The sequence below is a fragment of the Atheta coriaria genome, unplaced genomic scaffold (genome assembly GCF_025399875.1).
Source record: "Atheta coriaria isolate IRGN ID8LTWV9N9 unplaced genomic scaffold, Caltech_Dcor_3.1 hic_scaffold_10_pilon, whole genome shotgun sequence".
Lineage (NCBI taxonomy): Eukaryota > Metazoa > Arthropoda > Insecta > Coleoptera > Staphylinidae > Dalotia > Dalotia coriaria.
The window spans coordinates 9,850,375-9,862,242 of NW_027045452.1; the positions used below are offsets into that span (position 1 = coordinate 9,850,375).

At 39.9% G+C, this 11,868-nt stretch overlaps 4 protein-coding genes across 5 annotated transcripts; 2 read left to right on the forward strand and 2 right to left on the reverse strand.

The window, feature by feature from the left end:
* The first annotated feature begins 31 nt into the window (after positions 1 to 31).
* RpL26 (ribosomal protein L26) lies at positions 32 to 1,228 on the forward strand. Of its 2 annotated transcripts, none has more exons than XM_065314597.1 (4): positions 32 to 164; positions 376 to 564; positions 621 to 761; positions 1,013 to 1,228. In XM_065314597.1, exons 2-4 carry the CDS (start codon positions 397 to 399, stop codon positions 1,154 to 1,156), a joined length of 453 nt encoding a protein of 150 aa, XP_065170669.1. In that variant the 5' UTR covers positions 32 to 164; positions 376 to 396; the 3' UTR covers positions 1,157 to 1,228. The 2 variants fall into 2 exon arrangements, with proteins under 2 accessions (XP_065170669.1, XP_065170670.1); XM_065314598.1 differs by lacking the exon at positions 32 to 164 and adding an exon at positions 236 to 259.
* A 40-nt stretch (positions 1,229 to 1,268) lies between these two features.
* LOC135801208 (protein PBDC1) lies at positions 1,269 to 2,097 on the reverse strand. The gene is made up of 3 exons (XM_065314595.1): positions 1,963 to 2,097; positions 1,811 to 1,909; positions 1,269 to 1,736 (listed from the first exon to the last, which is right to left on the reverse strand). The coding sequence occupies exons 1-3, from the start codon at positions 1,963 to 1,965 to the stop codon at positions 1,359 to 1,361; spliced, it is 480 nt and encodes a 159-aa protein (XP_065170667.1). The 5' UTR covers positions 1,966 to 2,097; the 3' UTR covers positions 1,269 to 1,358.
* Position 2,098: 1 nt separating this feature from the next.
* shtd (anaphase promoting complex subunit 1) lies at positions 2,099 to 9,317 on the forward strand. The gene is made up of 8 exons (XM_065314592.1): positions 2,099 to 2,238; positions 2,303 to 3,122; positions 3,226 to 3,494; positions 3,873 to 5,903; positions 5,961 to 7,363; positions 7,427 to 8,113; positions 8,178 to 8,544; positions 8,612 to 9,317. The coding sequence occupies exons 1-8, from the start codon at positions 2,215 to 2,217 to the stop codon at positions 9,005 to 9,007; spliced, it is 5,997 nt and encodes a 1,998-aa protein (XP_065170664.1). The 5' UTR covers positions 2,099 to 2,214; the 3' UTR covers positions 9,008 to 9,317.
* Positions 9,318 to 9,533: 216 nt separating this feature from the next.
* On the reverse strand, positions 9,534 to 11,832 carry Pen (karyopherin subunit alpha). Its single transcript, XM_065314593.1, has 5 exons — positions 11,744 to 11,832; positions 11,354 to 11,684; positions 10,972 to 11,288; positions 9,940 to 10,906; positions 9,534 to 9,871 (listed from the first exon to the last, which is right to left on the reverse strand). The coding sequence occupies exons 2-5, from the start codon at positions 11,405 to 11,407 to the stop codon at positions 9,653 to 9,655; spliced, it is 1,557 nt and encodes a 518-aa protein (XP_065170665.1). The 5' UTR covers positions 11,408 to 11,684; positions 11,744 to 11,832; the 3' UTR covers positions 9,534 to 9,652.
* Between the last annotated feature and the right edge of the window lie 36 nt (positions 11,833 to 11,868).

Sequence of the window (11,868 nt, forward strand, 5' to 3'; positions counted from 1 at the left end):
AGCTTTAATGTTTAAAATAAAAATTACAATTTTTTTCATGCTAAATATACTTCGGGTAGCTCCGATTTTGTTCGTACCACGTGAAATGTCAAAAGTTGACAAGCGCGCCCTCTGCACCAACTACCTCTCTCTTTCCGCTTGCAAGTGTTGTGTTGCTGTTGTCGGTACGTACGGAAATTATCAAAAATCCTCAATCATCCGTCCATTCTCAATTAATCCTTGCATAAATAACATACCATTACATTTCACACGTATGAATGTACGTCTTTCGGTGGATATTTACTAAATCCTTATAATTTTCATGCCTTAAATGTCTTGTTTATATTTTATAACCTCGAAGTGTAAAGTTTACATGTGTATATCTTTGGTTTGCAGGAGACATAAACAGCATTCAGAATGAAACTCAACAAGCTCGTCTCGTCCGACCGGAGTAAGAACCGGAAGAGGCATTTCACCGCACCGTCGCACATCAGGCGTACATTGATGTCGGCGCCGCTCTCCAAAGAGCTCAAACAGAAGTACAATGTACGAACGATGCCGATTCGTAAGGACGATGAAGTGCAAGTAAGCAGTAGCCAACAACAGCATTAATTAGTGTGATAATAGTTTGGTAATTACAGGTAGTACGCGGTCACTACAAAGGCCAACAGGTGGGCAAAGTAGTCCAGGTCTACAGGAAAAAATTCGTTATCTACATTGAACGAATTCAGCGCGAGAAAGCCAACGGCGCTAGCGTATATGTAGGCATTCATCCATCAAAAGTAAGTTTTTTCACTTTTCCTTAACTTGAAACACCAAATTTATTCAGATGATGAGCATAAACCATTCGTAGACAACAATGTTTGGACTTTATATTGTGCAGCTGGTTAAGGTTCTCTTTCTCAGCTTGTACAGCATATTGTTTGACTTGTAGTATGGTGAAATAATGGCACTGATTATATTTAAACCTAAAAATTTAATAATTTTATGTTTAAATATGTGAAATATTAATTTTTTTGGTTGAAATTTGCAGTGTGTTGTTGTAAAACTGAAGATGGACAAGGACAGGAAGAAGATCATCGACCGAAGGGCAAAGGGACGTCTCGCCGCGCTCGGCAAGGACAAGGGCAAGTACACCGAGGAGTCTGCGTCCGCCACTGCCGTCGACGCCTCTTAAGTTAAAGAAATTTTGTATTCTATTCAATACAATTAAGGATTAATTGACAAAAAAATGAGAAAACCCACATAATTATCTTTTCTATACGTATGGGTAACTAACAATCGCAAAATCCTATTTAAAAAGATCCTTTATTCAATTATTAACTTAAAAAATTAGAAAATTTTAGAAAAGAAACCAAAAAATTAATTATTATGCGAAATTATTCTTCATTTTGTTTAACAGTAGCATCATTATTATCTCTAATTGTAAAGAAATGTTTTCTTATACTATTATTAAGTCCCTCTCTGTTTCTGGCAAGTTCAATAGCATAGAAATGTATCCTAGACACAAGAATTGAGTTCTCTTGTGAGTAATCTTTGTCCGCGTCTGCTCTTACCAGTGTACCAAAACTATAATCGTCGACAAACTTGAATCTCTCGCAGAAACTGCGCCATTTCTGTTTGCCAGCCGGACTTTTCATTTCATCCTCATTTAAATGATGAATGTCAAGTGTAGGAAACTCTTTTCTGAAGATTGTGTAGATTGTATCATCAAACGGTGTTAATTTAAGCGCTGTGGGGTCAACTGATGCTATAATCTATAAGAATACCATCAAATTTTAATTAATAACAAGTTTTAATGCGTTTTTTAAAGAGAAAAAGAAAAACTTACATTGAAATAGATCTCGGCATGTTCAAATGCTTTCATGGCCCACATAGCCTCTAATTGTTGATCATTTTCGAACTCGTCGGCTGGTCTTGATAGTACTTCCTATAAATTATGTATTTTTTAGTTTATAACTAATTATTTATTAAGATATTTACCATTTTTTAACAGATTAAGATGTTGAAATTGTAAGGTTAAACATAAAACATGTGTTTACAGCGCTGTTTTGCGGTGAAATTCAAAACTAACTTTCACCGTTTATGAAAGTAACCTTAGAAGATTGTTTAAAAAGAAAATCAGTGTTAAAACAACAATAATCTGTAAATTATTGTATAATATTAGAAAGGTGGTGTTGGTTATTGTCTACCACTGGTTCAAACGTTGCAAATCTGGATGTCAAAACAGAAATTATGATTGCTGCCAATGATCCTCAGGTACCTACGTAAAATCTACACAATTGTAATTTATTTCTATGTTTTTATCTCTAAATGACCACAGGAGTTTATCCCGGGTGGACGGCAGCAAGCCCTTCGTCATCCAGACCCACCCGAATTAGAATCGCTAAGCATCCCGCTGGAAACCGGCGATGATTTCCTCTTACACCGCCTGGAAAGAGTAAAAATTGATGAAAACTCTGCTTCAGAATGGTGGATACTTCGTAAATCCATTGATAAACCATCATGCAATCAAAACTCATCAACATCCGCGTTAAAAACCGAACAAAACACTCGTAATGCACGAGAATCCGCCAAAAGTTTCCTCTCGGGCACAAATTCTCATAGCGAGATGCTATTTAATGACTCCTGGTCACCTAAATCAGTTGATTTGAGTAAGAAAATCATTCCTGATGTGACAGCTTCACGTTTGTTCGTAAATAAACGCGTTTCGAATGAATTTGAACGCAGTATACGCACGCCGAGTAACAATTGCACAACAGCTAAAAAAAGGATTAAATTTCGTAGTCCTGAGGATTCCATGGAGGAAGAGTTGTATGTGAAAGGAAATTTAGTCATTTGGAGCCGTGGGTTGTCTTATAATGACGACGAGAACGCCCGGAGTGTCATCTGCAGTTATTCCAGTTATTTTCAGCTGAAAGATGCGATCTGGTGCACGTTTCAGATGGAAAACCAGGATTTAGTTGGTGTGGATGAAGGCGCAGAGTATATTGGTGAACCATTGGATTGTCTGTGTATAGCAGACACACAGAATCTCAGGGTTTATACTAAAGATGATGAGGATTTCATTACAACGCTGCCGTTTCCAGTGAAAAAGATGTGGCCAACGAAATTTGGGATTTTCATCGAACGGGATGATACTGGTGTGTAAATATCTTTAAAATTATGTAAAACATATTAAATATTTACTTTTTTGTTGTTTTTTAATTGATTTTTGTATTTATTGTATTATTTTGTGTTTTTTAGATGCGCAGAAAGAATCTACACCGATGATTTACTCAATGACGCATCCCTTGGACATTGCCGCCCCTGTGGCTTACTCTAAAGGCGGTAGTACGGGTATAATTCATTCTAAATCGTTTAAAATGGTTTTTGCTTCTGAAACGCTTGATTTGTGCCTGGTTTATGACGATTGCACTCATCAACATATTATTTGTCGTCTGCGAAGGTTGAAAACTGATGAATTGGATGCTATGAACAAGACAAATGTTAATTCGTCCCAGATTCATACAAAGGTGAGTGTTAAAATGTATTTAGAAGTGTTTAATTGCTTTAAAACGTTGATTAAAGCATAAAATTGTTGTTATGCAACCAAAAACACGTGAAATTGAATGATTTTGTTGTTTTTTGATAGTTATCAAGTAAATTCTTTGTATTTTTATAAATTACTGATAATATCTTGTCAATTTTAAAGTTATTCGCGTTAATTATTAAAAATTTCGTGGTTTTTGTTGATTTTTCGTGAATTTAAGCTCAAAAATCAATGTTTTGCTTCAAAAAATGTGTTTTCAATAAGATTTCAATCAGATCCAAGCATAAAAATCAAAATTCCCCTTCAAAAACATAAAATTCTAGTGATTAACATGTTTTTATCGCAATTTTTCTTACTCTAGAACTGCACAGTTGGTTATTCACTCGCTGAATCCTACCGTTCGATGTTCCCAATGGTAAGTTCATTCAACAGCCGCCCCACGAGTGTCGCCAGCGGTAGTCTCTACCCATCACGTGGTCAAAGCCCCCTTTCCGGCCCATTAACATCCTCACGCTGCCAAACACCAATGGGTTCACCAGCACCGAAAAAATCCAGCCCATGGATTCAACGCCTTTCACGCCTACACAGCACAGTTCGCTCTTGTGACTCAACAAATCGCTTTCCAAGCACGGAAAACTCAAATATCATCTCAACAGAACCCGTATTCTGTCTGGATCACATCTGGTGTGAATCCCTAAGCGATTCCACTGTAAACTCACCAGCTACGAATGTATTCACCACCGAAGACCTCATGGGACGATGGTATCTATGTTATTTAGTACCTTCAAGGTCACAATTATCGATTGTCAAGTTCGATTATTCAAACAACAGCGATGATATTGTCTTTGGTAAGATGATGAACATCTCAGCGAAAGATGCGGTGACAATTCCGCATCTACATATGTTAGCCATATTGGAACACACGTCAAATGTGGTCCTCTATAGTGGGTTAACTGTGATTGGTAAGCTGCACATTGGTGGTGCGCTTGCGCAACACGTACCGTCGCCATTTGCAGTTAAGAAGAAGTTCTTCAACTCGCCGTTTCCACGCAGAAGCAGCTTATTACCGACTAGTACACCAGTTGATCCGAGATTCGATGAACATTTACTCTCGCCTGTTTTACCCGCAACCAGACAATCAGCGAATACAATCATGCAGTTACCCGAAATCGGCGATGTAAGAGTTGTGTTGTCCGGGCTGAAAGACGCCATTGATAATAGAATGACGCTGCAATATTCAGATGGCAGTTGTTACCGTGTCACTTTACCTAATATGGTTTATTCGCAGCTGGTGGAGGATTGCTTGAATGCATTGCGGGTTGCCTTACCTCGGGATTTAGTCATGACGACTTTATCGAGATGGTACGCTGCTAGGAACCTCCCGGGGAGTTTGGATATCTCACATGAGGAGGAATGGACGTTATTCACGAAGATGTTGTTTGAATTGTTAGGTTATGCTGCGCAAAACGAACAAAAAACACGGCGGAGTGCAGAACATACGCCATGTTCCGCACAGGTTAAACGTCAAAGACAAAGTCTAGATGGCACTGTCCTCGATTGGAATTGCATGCGTAAAAACAACAATTTGGAGGTAATCGATAAATATTTACAGTTTTCTGGTGATTGTGAGAAGATACCACGTGATAATCCACAAAACTTGGTAAATACACCCGGAAATGTCTTATTTTCACATGTGTGTATCATCCACTACGTCCTCCATCTTGTTTATGAGGATTTAAAACTAAACACGCTTAGAAAAGCAGATTTGAGTTTACTAGCAGTGTTTCTAGCACAAATATCGACTGATTTAGGTCTTGTGCAGTATACAATGCACTACTGGAAAGATTTTCCTTTAGAGGTTATAATTTCCGATGAGAAACGCGATTTGATTGATATGCGACAAGTTACAAAATGGCCGCACATACCGGACACCCCCACTGATATAATGGCGTATATTCAATCATTGTGTCTTGAGACTGACAAGAATATTGACGGATATCCGGTGATTGACAATATAAACACAAGAAGTAAGAATATTGTCAAGTTATTGGCGACGTATTTGATGTGTGATGCTGATACTAAAGTAGACAAGTTTCTAAGGGTGATAGCGCCACCTGGTAGTCGGAATACAGTCGGTAAAAGTGAGGTTAAAGCAGCCGAGAGTAAATATAAAGATGTAACATGTGAGAGTGAAGCAGAAAAAGTGGTTATTATGATGATAGAGATGAATATTACAACGCGGAGCTTGGAAACGTATCCATTAGCTGTCAATTTTGTGCTCTACGACGCCCTCTGGCGGTGTAGATTCGATCCACCTACGGATTGGCCTGCGGAGGCTTATAATTTACTTCAGCGGCCTGATCTTGCTTCACAATCAGATATAATCAAAACAGTAAGCATACATAACCTTAAAAATATATAAGTGTAACCTAAATATATTTACTTGTAGGCCGATCGTAATGATTCGGATAATTTCGACATCTTCGGTGATTCCACAACGAAAAACCAACCACGTGATCCCACAATCAACGATGGAATGGAAGACATGAATAACGAAATCTTAAAACTTCGTTTTTCCAAAGATCAACGCGTCCAAGAGGTTAGAAATTTATTACAATCATCGAAACCTGTTGCTATAAACGTCGTGCAACGCCCCGATGTATCCGATCATGACCATCTCGAAGAGCAAGAGAAACAACTCTATGCGATTTGCACACGGACAATGGCGTTACCAGTTGGGCGTGGCATGTTTACTCTCCATACATCAACACCAATCATAACCGAACCACTCCCGGTGCCTCCACTGTGTCTAACGGGTAAAGCGCACCCTCGTGGCACAACAGTTGAACTAACACACATTGACACGCCGTCTAATATGGCGCATTGGCCACAGTTTCATAATGGCGTCGCGAATGGCCTGCGCATTAACCCCTCGGCGAAACACGTCGACAGCACGTGGATTATCTTCAACAAACCGCGAAACAACGCTGAGACTATGATGGAACACGCCGGGTTCCTCATGGCGCTGGGGTTGAACGGCCATTTGAAGAACCTCGCTATTCTAAACCGGTTCGATTACCTCGCGAAGTTCCACGAGATGACTTCGGTTGGTATCCTATTAGGACTCGGAGCGGCGTTTCGAGGAACTTCCAATCAAGCCGTGACGAAGATGTTGAGTGTACACGTCGAAGGATTACTCCCACCGACTTCGATAGAATTAGATGTCCCACAGAATTTACAGGTAGCTTCTTTATTGGGTGTGGGGTTGATATATCAAGGCACAGCACATCGGAGAATGATTGAGGTTATGTTGACTGAAATCGGACGGCCACCAGGGCCTGAAATGGAGAATTCTGTTGATAGACAGAGTTATTCACTAGCGGCGGGTTTGGCACTTGGTTTGGTTACACTGAGACAAGGTGGATCATCGATTGGTTTGTCTGATTTAAAAGTACCGGATACACTGCATTATTATATGGTTGGTGGAAGTAAGCGGCCATTGGCAGGCACACAGAAGGAGAAGTACAAAGTTCCGTCGTTTCAAATCCGAGAGGGCAGCACTGTTAACTTAGACGTCACTGCACCAGGCGCGACACTAGCGCTTGGATTAATGTATCTAGGAACTGGAAACAAAGCAATTGCGGGATGGATGTCACCACCAGACACACATTATCTACTGGATTTCGTCCGGCCGGATTTTTTAATGTTACGCACACTGTGCAGAGCGTTAATTCTATGGAACGAGATTGATCCGTGTAAGGATTGGATTGAGAAACAAGTCCCAGAGTCAATACGGCCGTATTGCATGGTGGAACCTAACCCACAATGTGATTTAGACTATGAAGCAATGAAGTAAGTATTATAATCTAACCTAAAAACAAAATTAACCTAAAAATTATTGTTTTATTGTTCTAGTCAAGCGTATTGTAATATAATCGCCGGTGCATGCTTCGCAATTGGTTTAAAATACGCCGGGACAGCCGATGAGTCTGTCTACGACCTTCTCCTGGAGTATTGCCACATGTTCACCTCGCTCACATCGAAAACCATCGCGGAACTCGCTGGGAAACCCACAATGGAGACGTGTGTCAATGTAGTTCTCATTTCGGTCGCTATGGTGATGGCGGGCACCGGAAATCTCAACGTTATACGCATTGTAAGGTATCTTAGACAACGCGTGGGGTTATCAAGCAGTGCTGTGGTCACTTATGGATCTCATATGGCTCTGCACATGGCGTTGGGGTTGTTATTCTTGGGCGGTGGACGGTATACACTTAGTAATTCACCGGCGAGTGTCGCTGCGTTGATTTGCGCGTTTTATCCGAAGTTCCCAACGCATAGTAATGACAATCGGTATCATTTGCAAGCATTCCGCCATCTTTATGTGTTGGCGGCTGAGCCACGGTTGATTATTCCGACGGATATTGTCACTGGGAGGATGTGTTATGCGTATTTACAGGTTGTGCGGTTGGATGGACGTGTTTTTGCTGTGAAAGCGCCTGCGTTGATTCCTGACTTGAACACGTTGTATAAAGTTAGTGTTTTGGATGTTAGGTATTGGCCAGTGGTGTTTAAACGCGAAAGGAATTGGGAACAGTTGTTGTAAGTTGTAGAAAATGTTTAAAAACATTATTTTTATTTGTTTTTTGTTTGTTTTTGTGGTTAGGAAAGTCCTGAATGCTTCCGGACATGTAGATGTGAGTCAACGCGCTGGTTGTTTGAGTTACAACGAAGATAAAACTGGGTTTAGGAGTGAACTTGCAAGAACACTGACTAAATCGGATGTTGTGCCGTGGGATCCGCCTGCCAAGTCGATTTTATCGTTTTCTTCGGATACTATTGTGCGGTTGTTTGCTGATCAGTTTTTGACAGCTTCGAATGATAAATCTTTAGTTAATAATGAAGATTTTGATGATTCTGAAGCTGTGCAGACTGAAGAAAGTAAATTTCAGCAGGCTTTAACACAGATAACCTATGAAAGTGTTATTAAGGATAAATTAGCTGCGCTTCCATTGTTTGTGCAGATGGTTGAGGTAAAAAATCAAACAAAACATACTAAATAACAATATAATTTATGTTTTTACTGTTTTTACTATGCAGATTGTTAAAAACTTGTCAACGACTACGACGCCATTGGATATCTGGCACCTAAAGATAATCCAAGCGTTTGTTTTGCGCAGTTCATGGACATCGGAGTTGATAAACGACGAACAAATACTCGCCCTGCATCAGAGGGCGCTGACGACTGTGGATAACTGGGAGCAGTTGTTGTGGGAGGCGCTGCGGGCGTATGTCACCGGCCGCCATTTTGTCTCCGAGTGTAAAGCGATTGATTTAGATAAACTGGCTAAGTATGTTGTGTTTTACGGTATTCCGCATGCGCTGCAAGCGGAAAACGTGGATATTTTGGATCTGATTGAGAAGCTAGAAGTAAGACACGCATGTGATGCGGAAAGTATTGATAAAGTTTTGAGAATCTTGGGTTATGTTCGATAACTGTTCGAAAAAAAAATAAACAAATTAAGTTTAAACACAATATTAGGCAACATAAGTTACAATCAAGTCACAAAGTAGTAATTTTATAGAAATTGGAATGATTTGTTGTTTGTTTAGTGGAAATTAACTTGAAATTAGTAGAAATAGTTGACAGGGTTTATAGGCAACCCAAAATACTTATTATACCTTCGATGATCAGCAAAATCATGCGCTAAATGCACGTATGCAACGAGTATTGATAAAGTTTTGAGAATCTTGGGTTATGTTCGATAACTAAAGGAAAAATGAATAAAATTAAGTGTAAATACAATATTAGGCAACACAAGTAACAAACAAGTCACAAAACATTAATTTTATAGAAATTAGAATGATTTGTTGTGTGTTTAGCGTTAAATTAACTTGAAATTAGCAGATATAGTTGACAGGCAGTATAGGCAACCCAAAATACTTATTATACCTTCGATGATCAGCAAAATCATGCGCAAAATGCATGTATGCAATAATTACCTAGTTATCAAGACATAAATATTAGAAAAGTGTTTAATTAATAATTAACAGTTAACGACATTGATGATATTACAAAAAATCACGATAAAAATTTAGAATTTAGGGAATTGACAAATTGAGAATGTGATATAAAGCTTTCTAGAAAGAAAAGCCACCGCTGGGCATTTGCGGCGCGTTGGGATTGAACGAAATCTGGCCTTGCTCATTCGTATGCGGCTGTTGCGCCTCATCAATCGGAGCTTCCGAGAAATAAGTCTCAATAAGATGCAAGGCTTTCTCATACACCTTTTCATTATCATGCGATTGCAGCGCTTCCAAACAATCCAAACCACCGCATTCTTCGATGATAATCGCCACCTATCGTCAAAAAAACAAAAAATTAATTAATTACCAAACATAAAAATACAAAATGGCGGTGGTATTACCTTTTCTGCTTCGCCTAACTTAGCCGCCGCACTCAGAATATTATTCAAACCATCAAGAATCACACACACTGTCTTCCATTCCTTACTATTCAACAAATTACACATGGGTTTCATCGCGCCCATCTCCACGAGCCTTCCCAACTGCTGAACAGTACCACCGGAAGTATAATTAGTCACAGCCCACGCAGCTTCCTTCTGCGACTTAAAATCACCCGTCTGTAAGACATCCAAGAGTGGATCCATAATCCCAGCGTCTAAAACCTTCTGAATCTGCTCGGAATTTCCAGCTGTGATGTTACTAATCGTCCAGGCTGCCTCCTTGACAATATTCAACCTGGTGAACTTCAATAATGGACCCAGAGATAACAAAGCACCCGCCTGAATGATCGCATCAGTCTGCACATCATTTCCTGTTACAATATTACCCACAGTACGTAATGCCGGTGTTAAAACATTAATTTCTTTACAATTTAACAACTGCACCAAACGCGGGACCAGCCCAGTTTCCAACACAGCTTGAATCTTCTCATTTGTACCATCGGTGAGATAACTCAACGCCCAGCATGTGTCAGCCAAGACATCCTTATCGGTATGATGTAGGAGTTTTGCCAGGGTAGGCAGACATGATTTCACGCTTTGGAAGTTCACCGGCGGGGTTTTATTCCGGCAGAGATTCGAGATGGACCAGACAATGTTACGCAGCAAGCTGATTGGTGTATCAGCCGTGATTAAACTCAAGAGTAAGGGTAGGACGTCACATTGGAGGACAAGATCACGCGTGATTGGTCCATCACCAGCAATGTTACCAATCGCCCAGACTGCTTGCTCAGCGACCTCTGGACGTGGTGAAACAAGTAATTGTTTCAGGCTGGGTAGGGCTCCTTCTTGTACGACAGCCTGGGTTTGTTCAGATGTGCCTGATGCTATGTTGGTTAAAGCCCAGCATGCTTCAAACTGCAGCGAAGGACTTTATAAAAGAAAAATTTAGTTTTAATTGATTTTAAGTTGTTTTTAAGCGTTTTTGTGTCTTACTTGTGTGGTTTTGAAAGGAAGTGCACACATCTAGGCACGACACCAAGGCGAATCATTTGATCAATCGGCGGATTGCGCTCGCGGCTGAGCATTTTCCGGCATGCTTGCGTTGCTTTTAGCTGGATGGCTTCGTCGGCATGCATCATACCCTGCAGGATCTCCTCGGCGGACATTGCGCCCGGTGATGCGGCATTGTTTTCTTGCAGTGGTGATGTCGGCTCGTCTACAGAGGTGATGTTGCGACGCTTGAGGAGTTGATCGTCTTTGCGTGCCTTGCGGAGTTCGACGGTTTGACCAATACGACGACGCCGCATTTCCTAATTTATACATGATATGATTATGATGTTAATATTATTGGTTTAATTGTGTAAAATGTACGTACTTCAGTGTCTTTTCCTTTGTTTTTGAACGAACGAATGCGGTTCTCATCAGCCATGGTTTTTGTTGGGTTTTTGTGTTTTTATAGAAATGAATACGAAAACGTGTTGATAACGACGTTTTTTTTTTGTTTGGACGACACACAGACACACAGTGGACGAATGACGATTGACAAATGGCTGGTGGTTTTAGGAAAAATGTGCTAAACGTGCCGATGAGAGGTTCATCAGTTCGCTCATTGTATTACAACAACCGGTTCGGCATTGGATTTCTTCCCACCATTTCTATTTTCAAATATTTAACGGTTATTCCACCGAAATTCACAAAATTTTCACCTAAAACCAATGAAAAACCACTAAAAACATATTATTCATAATAATTTCACTAATATTACATATATTTATTTGATTTTTATATGATTTTATTGTGTTTTTCACGTTTTAATTTTGAATTCACCGCGACACTACAAAATTTTCAGGTTAACCTTTCGTTCGTGCTCGTTTTTATTCGTGCGTTTAA